Source organism: Ambystoma mexicanum, chromosome 11 (assembly GCF_040938575.1).
Source record: "Ambystoma mexicanum isolate Mex_15411 chromosome 11, UKY_AmexF1_1, whole genome shotgun sequence".
Classification (NCBI taxonomy): Eukaryota; Metazoa; Chordata; class Amphibia; order Caudata; family Ambystomatidae; genus Ambystoma; species Ambystoma mexicanum.
In genome coordinates, this window is record NC_090934.1 from 90,146,950 (window position 1) to 90,163,280 (window position 16,331).

The 16,331-nt window shown below is 46.6% G+C and overlaps 1 protein-coding gene across 1 annotated transcript in view; it reads right to left on the bottom strand.

Moving 5' to 3' along the window:
• Window positions 1-16,331, bottom strand: part of CLSPN (claspin) — a 503,683-nt gene that overhangs the window by 392,894 nt on the left and 94,458 nt on the right. Inside the window, exon 8 of the mRNA XM_069622600.1 lies at window positions 2,945-3,543. Coding sequence (XP_069478701.1) covers window positions 2,945-3,543 — 599 coding nt within the window. The remainder of the gene's footprint in view (window positions 1-2,944; window positions 3,544-16,331) is intronic.

Consider the following 16,331-nt stretch of genomic DNA (forward strand, 5'->3'; position numbering starts at 1 on the left):
GCGCTTGGAGAAACCCAAGGCAGATTTCACAATCCGCTTCCCTGTGGTCCAGATGGACAGTAGAGGCAATAGAAGTGTTAGTCAAGATTGTATGTTGTAACCCTGTGGAAGACTACACCAGCCTTGTCCTCTTAGCAATAGGTAACCCAACCTTTGGTATAGGCCAGTAATACACAAGTTGGTAGAATGACTGAGCAGCCAGGCTTACTGTAAGGCTGCAACATAGAGTTTCACAGTGACATGTATTCAAATAACACTCATACTCAAGGTTTCTTATTAATTTAACAGGCCGTTTCAAAATAAGCCTTCTTCAGAAGAGAGCAATATGCAACACGTAAGAAAATATTTCAAAAACACACTCCCTCAGTTCAATAAAGTAAGTCAATATCCTTTTGGGATGGCACACAGATTTTCCTACACCCTTACGTGACTTCAATAGTTAAGACACTGGACATATATCACTTGTGTCCTTTGCATGTTTAGGGACAAGTTTTCTCTATTATTGCTCCTAGCCTGTACACTTTAAAACTATAAAAGTTGTGCAATGTTTCCCCCCCCCCACCCCCAAGTTGTAAGCTACTAGTCAGGAATAGTCAGTCGCCACCTTCTTTTGAAGCTTGATATAACCAAAGTTGTTTATCCAATCCATTAAATGGACAGAGGTGCAGTGCAGTGATGTGATATAGTACATTACAGTCCCTAACAAATCAAAAGGTACCAGCTCAAAATCCAGTGTTTGCGTTTTTTATACCAAAGGGCCCACATAACCTATAACAATGTCAGGCAAGTACCATTTATTTTTTGAATTTGGTCACTTGAGGATTTTAGTTTTGTGAAAGTTTCTCCATGGAAATGAAACTGAACAAAATCCATTGACAAGCCGTGGTTACATTTTAAAGCCAGTTCAGTACTTGCTTTCTTCAGCATGGGGTCTGCATGGATTCACATGCTCATGAATATTCCCCGTCGGGCTGGAAATCCTCAGTAAAAGAAAAGTTTCACTTTCACTTATCAATGAGCGCTGGGTCATACTGCCGCCAGCCCATGACTGCCCTCTTAAGCCCCTCCTCTGGCATCCATCTTCACATTTTTACTGCACGTTCAGGTGTTGGGAGTCATTGCGTTTTTCTCCGAGCTGAATCGAAGAGAGCCCGTAGCTGCCGAAGTCCTTACCAGTACTGCCGCAGGAGCCCTCCAGACGTCCTCCCTCTTGTCCCCGCGACTGAGGCTCGGGAGCCAGGGTCTGCATGGCTGTAGCAAGACAACATCCAGCTGGACCACTTTTCTTCTAACCAGAGGTACTGTTTGGGCTTGGGTTACTTCCCTTCTTGCCTTAAGTCGTGCGGTTTCACTCGAGATTGGCACTTGCTTAACTTTGATTTGATTTCAACCGCCTTTTGCACACGCTTAACAGCTTGTATTCACATAGTGATTTTCTGAACTATCTGACTTTTGTTGAAGACTTTTCGTCCGTGGTCCAATTGACTTTGGCTGTCCTGGCTCCCTAAAGGCACCTTTCTGAATCCATTGACTTAGACACATTTTAACCTATGAAGGACAAGCAATGTCAAACGTTTTCTGCTGGGAAAGACATACCTAGATTTCATTGGAGGATTCAAATTGTCCTCGCATTCAAACCTTTCTATTTTTCCCTAGCCCTTCCTTTCTGAAACTCAGTCTAAAAAGTATATTGGTGCGATAAATACAGTACTATCCTTGTTATTGAAGTCCGTAGGAGAAATGTATTACCATAGCCAAAGAGTATTCACCAACTTTATTGATTTTGAAAAGTAATTCAAAGTTTGCTTGACTGTTACAAACAATTGCCTTTTTAAAGAAGCTTAATTAAAACTTGATGTGTAAATATATACATATTTATAACAAACCTTGAGAGTGCAAGTGTTACTTGGCTACTTGTAGTTACGGATTTCATTTGTACAACTCTTCAACTCACATTTACCCCTCTTAAGATAGGTCTGGCTGCTCAGTCACACTATCAACTTGTGTAGTACAGACCTGTACTAAAAGGTGGGTTACCTAATACCAACCATATACGTTGTGTGTATTCTCACAGTGTGACTGCACCAATGCTTACCTAACAGTTATACAGCCTTTCCCAGAGGGGCCTGCAAAAATCTCATCAAAAGCTTGCCAGGAAGCTTCCAGGTTAGCCGTTCAAGATTTCGTTTGTTGGCCTCAAGGTGACAGCTATGTGGCAAAGAACCGCGGTTAAGGCACTACCCCCGCACTCCCCAAAAGAAAACAGTCAAATACTCAAGAAGCACAATGACAGCACATGGATCCAAAGTGCAGTCCAAAGTTAATTGAGCAGCACAAATGCAATACATTTTAAACAAAAAGGCTATTTTGCCTGCCTATTCATCCAAGGTAACCTTTTCTTAATACTGGAAAGGGCAATTATGCCTAACCCTGCCATTGCTCATAGCCAATACACTGCTAGTTGATCATTACAGCAAATGAATCAATGCTCAGTGTTTCAAGTGCTTTTTCTGCACAAAGAAAATGCATCCATAACGTTTTGCTAAAAATTCCTCTAAATAGGGTATTTGACAATACAATTACAGAACTGTTGAGCAAACAACGTGCAAGTCTTCCATTCCCAAACTTTTCCCCACCTCCGACCATGAGATTTGTTAAAAAGGATTGCATAGAACCACTGTAAAAGTTATGGTAGCTTACTCAGCGAGTACATACTTTAAAATATTATATACTGTGGTCCATGGTTTCAAGGAATGTTTGGTGGAGAATTCTGTAAGGCTGTACACTTTGGTTTGGAATACTTTCCAGGCCTCAATCAAGATTAAGAAAGAACATGCTAATAGTTTTGTCAATGAAGAACTGAACTAAATTGAAATCTTCCACATTTAAACAAATAAAATCCACAAGTATGCATTGGGATAAAACACTAGCTTTGGATCAGTACCTTTATTTGGTTGCGGCTCCTCGAGGTCAATAAAAGCACCATCATCTGGGCAAAAGCGAGGTTTAAGGGACAAATCCACTCCAAGTTCACGGAGCTTGTGCAACTTGGACTTGCGAGCATTTTCACGAAGTGCAGATGCAACCAACACAGTATTCTGCAAATGCCCATCAACCTCTGTCTTAGAATCCAGGTTGTCGGCACTATGTTCCGCTTTTTGCAAAGGGACTTGAAACTCTGGTTCAACAGTAGATTCAAATTCCAAGTCCTTGCTATACTCCAAGTTAATGGCGTCTGAACTCTGCTGCTCTTTCAAAGTTTCTACGAGTAAAAGGCTTCCAGGGACAACAGAAGCTTCCTGCACAGTAGTAGCCTTGCTTTCCTTATTGTCGCCCACTACACAGTTCTCCAAAATATTCTGCGTTATAGAAGGTTCTTGTCCAGATACAGAAGTACTCGCAGAAACTACTGTAGGACAAACTACTTCCATATCAGGATCTTTGAGGGCTTGTGGCTCAGTTGTTTCGGACGACTGGCCACCAGAGTCATTACTTACTGGATTAGTCCTTTCCTCACCAATGATTGCATGGTACTTGCTTGATCTGCAGGAGAAAATGCAACAGATTATATTAAAATTAACAGAATTATAGGGGTAGCGCAATCACGAAACATAAAATCCACTCAGTAAACAGTATATTATACAGATTGAGATTAAATAACTGCAAACCTATATCAGACACCGATTTCTATACTTTGACCAGGACACCTTCACACTTGAATCACACCCAAAATAAGTGAAGTGGTTGGAAAAACATTGCTGCTCTCCAGGAACTGCGGACAGATTAACAAAGTTACTCACCGTAGTGACCATCTTACTCCTAGTCCATAGTCCTGTCCTCCATACTTGTGGGAGATTCCCCAAGCACACACCACAGGTAGCACGGTAGATGGAAATAACCCCCTTTAATGGAATACGTTTTTCAGAACAGTCTGGCCGAATTGTGCGTCGGCCCTGGAGCTTAGGTCTTAGCAGTAATGCTTACAAAAAGCTGATGGGGAAGCCCACGTAGCCGCCGTGGCGATTGTTTCCCCAAGGGACATACTTTTGGAAACCGACAGCAGCCGCTTTGCCACGTACAAGAGGAGCATGGATGCCCTTCGGAGGTTGAAGACCTTGAGTTTTATAAGCTTCCAAAATGCATGAGGCAATCCATCGGTCGACAGTTGCCTTTGAAGCTGGTTTCCCTTTCGGGTCTCCAAATGTAAGGAGCTCCTGAGTTCACTCGTTCTATCGATGTAAAACTTCAGGGCTAGCCTGACGTCCAAGTTCTGTAAAACTCTCAGGTCATCAGATGCCAGGTTAGGAAAAAAAAGACAGGTAAGGAAATAAAATTGATTCAAATGAAAATCGGTAACCACCTTAGGCAGGAAAGAAGGATGAGTGCGAAGCACTACCTTACCCTTGTGGAAAGTGAGGAACGGATGTTCCACAGAAAGGGTTTGGAGCTCACTAACTCTCCTTGCTGACGTTACTGCGACCAGAAAGGCAATCTTCCAAGAAAGGTATTTAAGATCGGTAGTGGCCATGGGTTCAAAAGGCAGTGAGGATCACATTCAAATCCCATTTGGGATGAGGGGCGTGTACCGGCGGTAAGAGATAAAACTTGCAATTTAATGACTGATTAGTCAATGAAAAAATAAATACAGCAGCCCGTGGTCCAATAGGACGCAACAGCAGAAAGGTAAGTACTGCATGACAGAACGTGAATGCCAGAAGCTGCCAGATGAGACACAGGAGAGAATGGTGTCAACCGAAGCTTGGATAATGTGCATATTGTCTTCGGACTGATTTAACTGTGCTAAAGCTCTGAACTCGGGCACCAGGCCGCCAAGCTGAACGATTGTGGGGAGGGGTGCCACATCCGATTGTTCTGCTGAAGAAGGTTGGGAATCTGCAGCAATCTGATCGGGGGATGCTGTAGTTCCCAATACCAGAACCTGGTTGGCCACCACAGAGCCAGGAACAGGAGAGTGCAGTTGGATGTGCTCCTGAGCTTGAAGAGCGACCAGTGAATCAGAGGGAGTGGAGGAAAAGCATTAAAAAAAAGGGAGTTCTCGAAACTGGAAGTGTTCTGCTTCCACTGAGAACCGTAGATATTTCCGATGCGGGCTCCAAATCAGAATGTGCATTTACGCATCCTGGAGGTCCACCACACTGAGCCAAATAACCGTCCTAAGAGAGTACTTTATTTGGCAGGACAATATCATCTGGAGTTTCTCTTGGGGAAGAGATAGATTGAACTGGGGAAGATAGAGGCTAGTGTGCAGGCCAGCTTGGTTGGGTTTGGGCACTGGACAGACGGGGAGTAGTAGCCCTCCCACTGCTCCCTCAGGGGAACAGGTTCCACTGCTCTGAGGTCTAAAAGTTTCTGTACATTTGTACTGAGGGAAGGCAACCCAGTCTGCTGGAAGGGAGGGATGAAGGGTGGGGAGAGGGGCAAGCGGAAGCCCGGCCGATGGACAAACGAGATAGATCATTTGGAAGACTTGTCGGCAAGAATACTACCTGTCCCTGGAGAGGAGGGCTGCTGGCTGAGAGAAAAACCGGCCACTTCGCCGTTGTTGTTAATGGCGGGGCTCGCCAACCGGAGCTTCAGATCGGCGCTCACAGCGATCCCGAATCCCCATGAACCCAGAAGGACAGAGTTTGGGACCCTGACCTCTGTGTATAAGGGGCCTTAGCTGGAGCTTTCGCCAGGACCGATTAAAAAATAAAAAAGGAGGCGATTTGGGTACTGGTCTTAATCTTTGCGAGTTCCTCATCTGTGGAGGAATGGAACAACTCCTTGCCATCAAAAGGAAGGTCTAGTACTTTGTCCTGCACTTCCTTTGAGAACTTCGTCGCATGGAGCCACGCCTGGCGGGCGATGTTGACACCGACCATAACGCCTTGAGCAGAGGTATCCACATGGTGTGCTGCAGCCGACACCAAATCCTGTGCCAACACTCTAGTGTCCGACAAACAGAAGTCGTCTAGCCTATCCGCAGGAATACATTCTTGGAAATCGGCTAGCTCCTTCCACAGCTTAAGATTTGCTGCTGCCAGTATGAGCTTGGTGTTAGCCTGACGGAGTTGGAGCGCCAAATTGGAAAATACTTTCTTGCCAAGGGCGTCAAGAGGTTAATCCTCTTTAGAAAGGATTTAGGCCACTGCAGTGGAGGTATACAGAGGTCGGCTTGGACTTGAGGGTAGCTGCTGCCACCACCGTTGACGAGGGGAGTGGACATGCCAATAAAGCTATATCTTCCGAGGCGTGAGGCTTATATCGAGAGCACACCCTCCTGTAGAGTGGGGGCCTCGGGCACTGGAATATCAAGTGAAGCTATCATATCCAGTACACAGTCATGAAAAGCTCCAATAGAGCAGGGCTGTTCATCGCGGTCCTGGTCCGCTTGGCCCTCGTCCAGTGAAGCCTAAAGTGTTCGGCCAATACCTCAACGTCTTTTCTATCGGGGAAAGCTGAGGCAGATGAGGAAGTGCTTGTAGAGGTCCGGCAGGAAGAGTTGGTGGAGATGGCACCACCGGGACCTGCGTAGGAATAGCCGAGGACGAAGGAGTTACAGAAGAAACCGGATAGATGTCTATAAAAAGGCCCTTAAAGTATGGGATTGGAGTGCATTAGCGTCTGAAATTTCCCAGAAAAACGCATCCTCACACAAAGGTCTAGGTGCTGGAGTTGGTAGAGGCGGCATACCCCCCATGAACGCAATGAGGATGGTTGCCAGGAAGTTCCACCACCGTCTGGGTCCACATAGATAAGAAGTACAGAACGAGGGGGAAGCGAGACAGGCAGCGGTGCCCGAGCATGTCAATCAACAGTTTGAGCAGAACGGGTTCTCGTTGTCCACATGGCATGGAATAAACTTCTCAGCCCTAATAGGAATGCTCCCCAAACCAGCCGTCGTGAATGTTGGTGTAAGGAAGGTATCCAAAATGGCCACCGTGGACCACCGTCGACACCAGAGAATAACAGAGGCAACTGTCTCCTCAGGGGACTAAAGTAACACCTTAGCCTTGAAACAAGGATCCTCGGCCGAGCCGGTACTGGCAGATATAGAATGTTTACTGGACATCTTAGGTACTGTCCCAGAATTAGCCTCCAGTGGAGGAACCTCGGCAGAGCCGGCACTCTAAGGCCTGTGGTGCGTGACCACCCTCTCCCCCCCCCCCGCAACAGAACCGGTACCACCACGTGGGGCGGTTGAGGAATGTAACTCACCGACAGGACCCTCAAAGAGGATTCCTTGACTGTCAGTACTGGAATTAGCCCCAAGAAGAGAAACCTCGGGATGTAACCCGGGACGTATAGCTCCCTCAAAAGGGGCCTCGATACGTGACTGTGTGGAAAGCTCCAGAAATGGAGACCTCAGGGCGAACCCCGATATCCAGAGCCACAGAAGAACTGGACTGAACTTTAGCCCCCAAACGAGGAACCTCGGAACAATGATCGGCTTTGGCAGGCCCACTGCGGGAACCCGGAACTTCTGGTGTGCCCGTTAGGCCACCTTGTGAGGCACCTCAGGGATGCCCCTGTTAACAGAGCTACTCGAGCCGCTCCCGGTCATAAGACCTCTGGAAGGGGTCCTCTGGCCGGGGTGCCCTAAAAAGTAAAGAACCCTCCTGGGAGTTTCTTCTTCTCATCAATGAAGAGCAGCAAATGTGGTGGAGGAACGCATTGAAACACCTCCTTCCACCGAAGACTATGCCGCTTGAGTGCCCAGACGGAGAGGGAGTCGCAGTAAAAACAGGAGTCCCAGCGATGTTGCGGACGTAGACACTCCAGGCAAAAAGAATGGGGATTCGTCCTCGCGAAACAACGCAGGAATGACAGGACACAAATCCCAGACGCTCCGGCATAGACTGAGGACTAGATGGCTGTGGAACCGGAGCAGGAGGAAGGACAAAGGGAATAAGAAAAAAATCCCAGTGATGCTAGTGCGTCCAGCCTCAAACGCGCAGATAAAAGGACTGAAGCGGGATGCAAACAAAAGGAGAAAAACAACCTTTTTGATGCTTTTTTTTTACAAATGTGCTGCGGTCCCGTCACGAAGGACGGAATGTCCCACAAGTATGGAGGAAAGGGGACGGGACGTAGGAGTAAATCAGCTCAGTTAAATACAACTAAACCTTTTCTTCCTAAATGGTTTATGCTAGAAATGCCACCCTTAAGGTTGCCATCAAGCACCAAAGCATATTTGGCATTGTTCCTAGGAGCAGTATGCTAAAAAAAAAAAAAAAACACTAGTGTTCTCATCTTCCACTTTAAAAAAAAGAAAAAAAACGTTTCAAGCAGCCAAATAACTATTCCATTGGACCCATATTGAACAGCAAAGCAATATGCATCAAGGGCTGTTCTCTAATAAATGCTCCTTTCTACAGTGGTCTGTTTTCTAAACTATCTGAAAGTCACGATTCATTCTAACATCGCTACTAGCCTCTCCATTCTACTGCCTTTGGATCTCTACCTTCATCAGTTCTCTCCCCTACCTTCCCAGCCTTTACTAACTTTCCCTCTCTCAATCTCCCACACATACCACTCGGCATTAAAATAAAAGTAGGTCATCTCTTCCACTGACCAGTAAAATCTATTCAAACCTGCTCCATCTATGCAGCCCTCTTTGCCAGTGATTAACGACTCCTTCCCTCAAGGCATTGATCCCTCCTCCTCCAAATCTGCTACATCTCCCTTCTAAAGATGTTCTCTCTTGATCCTACAGTCCATCTTTCTTCCCCCACCAAGCTCCTTGAGAGCACAGCAATCACCCAAATAAAACCTAACAAATTCCACGTCATTCTCCACACGGGTCCCGCAACAGACTCTGCCCATGTTCTTGCCTCAGATATTAGAATTGAAGCAGATGCCAGCAACTGTGCGACACCCAGTTTTGCGGGAGCATTCAGTAACATGCATCAGATCCGCCTCTGAACGGCTATGTTCGCAGGGCTTTGGTGGATCTGCACTCAAAAGGCTCCATTCTTCCACATCATATCACGTACAGTGTTTATATTCCTCCTTTCTCCACCAGGGCTTTTCTCATTCACCCACTGTTAAAATGGATTTCCCAAATCAGCCCAGCTGGGAGGATTTTGAGAGGCCATCCTAATATGGTGAACAGGGAAGACACAGATTAGCCAAAATACAATCAAGGTGAGGTAGCAGAGCAGTCAAGTATTAGTGCCAGGAAGGTTGAGAGTGTTGTAGGGCTAGGGGTCCACCCAGAGCAACATTAATCATTTAAGTTATACACCAAGCATATAGAAATCACAGAAATGACATTGTATTGTCACACAACCTTATAAAACCTATATACCCACATTCACCCTTAGAAGAAATAGAATTGCATATGAATCAATTGCAAAACAGGGCAGTAGACCAAATCATAGAAATATAGGTGCAATTCTTTACAGCACAAACAAAAAGCTTCCCGAATTCTTATGTATTCTAACTCCAAGATTGTTTTGGGCCTTATGTCCAAAAGTCACCAGTTCTAAAGCATATACTTCAGTTATAGGAATAGCAGTGCCAGTGGTTAGGATTAATGCAAGAGTTCCAAAGTTAGATAACAGATCCAAGTAAAGTTCAGGTGAGTACTCAATCCCACACACAAGATTGGCCTAGGCAAGAATCTTAACCCAGGTTCCTCCACGAAATGTCAGGTCACAGTGAGTTAGGATCAGGACGTACACGCTAGTTACTCTATGGGAGACAGGGAGAGAAAGCAACAGCAAATTAGACGAGCCCCCCCCCCCCCCACTCAAACCCTGGCTCATTTCTCATGACATCACCTTTGGAGGATCCAGACTTCGTTCCAGGTTCGTACTTTGTTCTATGTTACTACTGAGCAGATCTAGACAGTAGAGCTACTTTGTTTCACAGGATTTCGTTTGTCCATCGCAGTGCACAGGAATCAGTTCCATGCAGCTTCCAGTTGAAGAGCCAAGCAAAGAGACACAGGACACCTCAGGGACACAGACAAGATCCAATGAAGGTCGCCGAGGTCATTCGATAGTACAGTACAAACACAGAAGCAGCCGCAGTACAGCTTCCCTTGGAGTGAGACAGCTGAAATGCGGGAGCAGGCACTGGGGCGCAAGATGAAGATATGCCAAGTTCCAAGGTTCTACTCAGAATGACAGCCAGAGAAAGGTAGCCCAGAACATATCACGTCAGTCCTTCGATTGGTCCAGGGACAGAAGGCTCAGCAGAAACAGATTGAGAATGGCTGTTGCCACCGGTCTGGGGGTCAAAGCAACAACAAAGGCCTTCTTGAGATCAAGAAGGATGAACAGAGCTTCACCTGGACAATACTGGTTGTATAAGTCTTGATTCCAACGATGATCAGTTGCACAGCCTTCCTTGTATCCAAGACCCGGGCTGGGAACAAGCCCACCAATAGTAAGGATCTGCACTGGTCAAACGGCCAGTGGCTATCCAGTGGTCATCACATCTGCCAACCAACAGACTCCCTAGCACCAAAGATGTGGATTGGGACTAGACAGCCCCAGGCCCCCTGCTCTGGCCTAAACACACACACAACACCCATTAGCCTGCGAAAGTCGCAGCTTTCCATGGAAAGGGATTCCATTTAAGGTATTTCCAGAACCGAAAAAAGGCAGGAAGAAGGCCAAAGAACAGTCATTTTAGGGTGCCAACAATCTTTAATAGCCAAAAACACCAAAAACACAAGATGCCACCAGCATGTCTTAGGCACATTGTCAAAGAAACCAAAAAGCTATTAGGTAAAAAGTTTTAAGAATACAGAGTAACCCAACGGCACTCCACTATAAGGCAATTTGTGCAAATATAAGAATAAAAGAATTCCAAAAGAATGAGACAGTCTTAGGGACTATTCAGTTTCCCCATAAGAATTAACAAAACCGGCAAGAGAAGTAAAGCAGAAGCCTTTACTGACTGGCAAAAGTCATGGCAGGGTTAAAAAATAAGCAAAAAGACTGCGGGTCCCATAATCTATGGAGGGAAGGGTGCAAAAAGAAAATCTTTAAGTCACCTGTGTGGGAGTGAGAGAGGGTGGGGGCTGAGTACCGGGCCATGCTGCACGTTTTTACAACCATCCTGAAAGAACTGTATGCATGCTACTTGACAAGGGCCAACGTCGATGGCTCAAGCGGGTGAATGACTTCCATCCACTTTCCTCACAGGGTGGTCCAGATGCACCTTGTGTTGGGGGACAAAAAGGGGTGGACACCTTTATTCTGCTGCATTAATCATTAAGCAAGTTTTTGAAACTTATCCCTGCAACCACAAAAGCAAAGAGTTAAATGCCTGTGTAAAATGTCAAACTCATTTTGCTAGGTAAGGCAGGGACCATTTTAAACGTGAGCCTCTTTTAAACTGAATGTGATTCACAATAGTCTCCGCCAATCACAAAACGCATAGGACATATTTTACACACATTTATTCTGTGGGCCTGAGGGGAAGAATTGGGTTTGGCAAATTTCTGTTCAATGTTGGCGAGTCGACCTCTGCATTTCAGCAACGTTACCGGAAAATCTCACTTTGATTTTTTTTGTGTGTGTGAATTGTTCATTTTCCAAAGAGAAAAAAGGGCATTTGTCCCGTGCTCAACAATTGGGAAAGATCAAGTTGATGACATCTGTATGTATGTGTTAACTTGTGTGATGTCCCTTCCTATTGCATATGTTAGAAAACATGCGTCACCATGTTTTTGAGTATAAAAACAAAATATATGTAAAAGATGTGAGCGCGCTGCCACTAGTTTCCTTTAATGAAAATGCACATTACATTGCGGGTCATGCTTGTTCAATGAGTCCGTTTTTTCAATTCAAGAAAGAAATATGCCCTCTAGTTTATGGGAAGAGTGAATTCTCTTAGGTCGAATAGATCAACCAATTTACTCAACCTGCAGGTCTACAAGGATTTTAAAGACTTGAGGCCTGGTATGCCAAGGACAACCACCCCGACAAAGAGCTGAATGCCATATCTTCATGCAAGCCATAGCCTGAATGAGCATCAATCATTTAATGTGCAACTCTGAAAGGACAGATTAGTCTGTGGCGGCTATCCCACTCTTTGGCACCCTGTTCGGGCCTGCCTGTTTAGGTAGCTGCCCCTCAACCTGTGCCTCCGGTCAAAAAGCTCAGCATTAAATTTGACCAATAATATCTTACTCAGATTAACCAAACCTCTTCAGACCCAGCGACAGAGAAACTAAAGTCAGAGAGAGCAGAGGCAGAGAACAGAGGCAACGTAGATGTGGGAAGGAGAGAGATCTGGAGGGAAGCAAATCAAATTCGAATGGAGTTGGAGAGTAGAGACTCTAGGAGGAAGAGAGAAATAAAACAAGGAGACAGTGTGGAAATAAGACAGGGAACAGGCATAATGAGAGGAGAAAGGAAAAAGGTCAAGCTATGGTCATCCGGAGGAGAAAGGCACCAGGGCAATCAAACCATCCTGCTACGTCACGAGCCGCCTAAACCCCAGACCTCAAGTGATCCACCCTCCCAACCCCCCTGACCGATCCCTCATCTCTCACATTTCTACCTCTGCCCGCCTACTCTTCCAAACCCACATCGACGAAACCCTTTCACCCGATACTCAAAGTCCACAGGCATTAAGCCCCTGCCCACCCCACCCCACCTTAACCAGTCTAAACCACCCTGAATAAGCCTACCACACCCACCACCCCCTCTGGCACCCATGTCCGCCGAGCTTCCCCTGCAATGAGCATCACGAAAACCACCTCCCCTCACAAAGTCACATGCATCTTTTAATGCCCGCTCCATAGCAAAAAATAGACAGCATATTTGACCTCCTATCCTCTGACAATCCTGACCTCATTTGTATCACCGAAACATGGTTCTCCAACAGTTTTGCCCCAGTAGCGCACAAAGCATTCCCCTCTTGCTACTCGCTCATCACCCATAATAGACCCTCCAGAGGTGGCGGAGTGGCCATCCTCTTCAAATCCCATTTCTCCGTCACACTCGGTGAATCCCAGACATCCAATGCCTCCTGTGAAACCCTTCTGGGAAAACTCTCGCTACCATAGACTTTCTCCCACAGCTTCCTACTCATCCACAGCCCCCCTGGCTACGACCGACATTTCACCAACAATCTCTGACTCTATAGCCATCATTCAGGTAAATCACACTTCTCTTACACTCCTGGGAGAATTCAATATCTGGTTTGATATGCCCAACAACCCCATGACTCGTCGTTGGCAGTCTTGATGCGCTCAACCTCTCCCAACATACCACCGGTGCAACCCACTCAGGCGGTCACACCCTTGATGCAATTTTCAGCTCCCATGACCTGGTTTATATATCCTGTCACAAACCACTTATCTGGACCGACCACTTTGCCATCCCTTTTTTTTTATTTATTTTTTTTAAAATCAACACTCCTGCCCCTCGCCCTACAGCTCCCTCAGACCCTACCCCTGAACTCAAATGCTGGAACAAAGTCCTCCCCGACATAACCAAAGCCCTGCTTCTCCGTCCCCCCCGCTGCGCTGCCCCGTGATAAGACCCTTAACCACTGATGCCTTCGACTCCTGGCTTAATGACTTGCCAATTCCTCGCGCGCCTCACGCATAGGACCGTCCCCCAAATGGTTCACACCACACCTGAGGAATGTCAACAAACAAAACTTCCACGCAAATGGCGAGCATCTAAAACTGATCTCAGCAGCTGTTCGCCCAGCACCACCGTAATTACAAATCCGAAAGGCCAAAAATGCCTATTACAATAAATTAACTCAACTGTGGCAACGGCAGCAAAGAACGCCACATGATAATTTCGGAATTTGTGAAACCCACATGCACCTCTGCCCAATCCACCCCCACCCAATCCACCCCCACACAATCACTCTGCGACGCCCTCTCCCTAAATTTCTTTAACAGCACCAAACTGTCCTTGCTCTTCCACTTCCCTTCACCGACTCCTCCTGATCCCATTGACCGATGCCCTCTCTCCCCATTTTCAACTCTTTCAAACCCATCTCCATTGACAAGTTCCTTGACCTACTATCAGCCAGCAAACCCTCCGGGTCGCCCCTCGACCTCTGTCCTGCAAGAAATATTCTCCTCTTCCTGCGCAGAAGAACATGAGAGCCATACTAAACGACTCCCTCAGTTCTGGCATCTTCCCTGAAGGCTTCAAAATAGCACATGTCACACCCATTGACCCCTTTAATTACAAGCCAATCTCCAACACCAGATTTCTTGCGAAACTCATTGACCCGACTGCATACTCCCAGCTCAACTCAACGTGTAGAATCCAACAATCTCCTCGACCCCGGACACTCAAGTTTCAGACCACGACATGGAACAGAAACCACTATGATCTGGGATGATCTCAAGGTCACTGCAGAGGACTGCGCAGCACCGATTCTCCTCGATCTCTCTACAACCTTTGACAAAGTTAACTATTCAATCCTCCTCGACAGCCTCCACTCCCCAGGAATTTGTGGCACTGCTCTCAAATGGATTGCCTCCTTCCACTGCAATAGGAAACAAACGACTTTCCTCTCCCCTTTTGTCTCAACTGCTTGCTCAGTAATCACTGGAGTACCCCAAGGCGCATGTCTATCTGCTCTCCTTTTCAACCTCCATCTGCCCACTCTACCAGGAATCATCCGCAGGCACAACCTCTCCTGTTACCACTACGCCGACAACAAATTATCCTATGAATCCCCAAGACCAGCACCAACCCTCATCCCAACATTGAAGCCTGTCTCCATATTGACTAAAAGATGACAAAACCACCTTCTTTTGAACCCTGATAAAAACCAAAATCATGGTGCGCGGCAATACTGCCCTTCTCCCACATCCACTCCCATGGCCCTCCTCCCTCGGCCCACCTTACTGCCCCTCCGATATAGTCAAAATCCTAGGCTGCACTATGGACGCAGGCCTAACCCTCTACAGTCAGATCAACAACATGTCAAAATGCTGTCACGACCACCTCAAACTTCTCCTACCCCAACAGACTTGATGCAGTTATGTCTATTGTGATGTCGAGACTGGACTATGCCAACTCCCTATACCTGGAAGCACCAGTATACCAACCCAAAACGCTGCAGCAAAACTGCTCCTCGCCCTGGGACACCGCACACTCACCCGCTCTCCGTACCTCGACTGGCTCCCAGTTGGACGAAGGTCCACCTTCAAGACCCTATGCATCACTCACCGATCAGTGTACAAGACCGGCCCAACGTACCTACAAGAGAAGATAAAATCCTACCTCGCATCTCGCACGCTAAGATCAAGCACTGCCCTCTTTCTAGGGATTCTAACCTCCAACTCTGTCAGAATCGGGGGATCTGCCTTCTCAACCATGGCCCCAACTCTGTGGAACTCCCTCCCCCCACATATTCGACACACCCAAGACTATATGACCTTCCGTAAAGCTCTAAAAACGCGGCTCCTTCTCTACCACCAGCTATGACCATCTGTGGCGACTAAGACCTGCAACCCGATGACAATTGCTCAATGAGATCCCAAGCAATGACGCCACTAAATACGCTTATTAAGTCACTATTAAAGAGCCACGTGCTTGAAATCAAGAACAGAAAACTCCTTAGATTATAACTCCATCCAAACACTCACCTCCCATATCACTATGCTTAATGATATCATAGGTCATTTATAGCGCGCTTAATACCAAGAGGTTTCTAAGGGCAGACCCCGGGATCGAACCTGTGTTGCTGTGTCGTCTTGCTTCCAAAGCGAGCACGTTTCCCCCGAGCTAGCCTCCGAATAACATCCTCTCTACTCTACACCAACACACCATTCAAGTGCAGCTACACCCCTCAATCAATTTCGGCCTAGCTGCTCACATACGAACATTACTCCATGAACACATCAACATTCTAATAAAACGCAGCTACATTCCACAAAAACCAGCCTAGCTGCACATATATGCGTCCTACACAGGACTAACGCAGCCAGAAGCCAGTCTTGGTGTCCATCCTCCAGACTGCACACATTCAACTGATATCAAATACCACCACACCCAACGCTAGGCTGCAACTACCATTAGGCAATTGCATCGGCTGCCCACATAATTAGTGCACCCAAGCACCCTATGACACCTTACTCTCTCAACTGACCTGGACTACGGTTCTGAGGGCGTTCAACCTACCAGCGCTTTGAGGTCATACCAACGATATACAGAGCGCTATATAAATGCCAAATAACATAACTACGGTAACATACTGAGTGAGCTAGAGCTAAGGCGCTGACCATTAGGCCCTCCCTAGGATAGAGACAGACAGTAGGGGGTAAAACCATGGCCATCGTGAATAAGCACTGCAATAAAAGTGGGGAGACTGGGCTTGATAGGTGG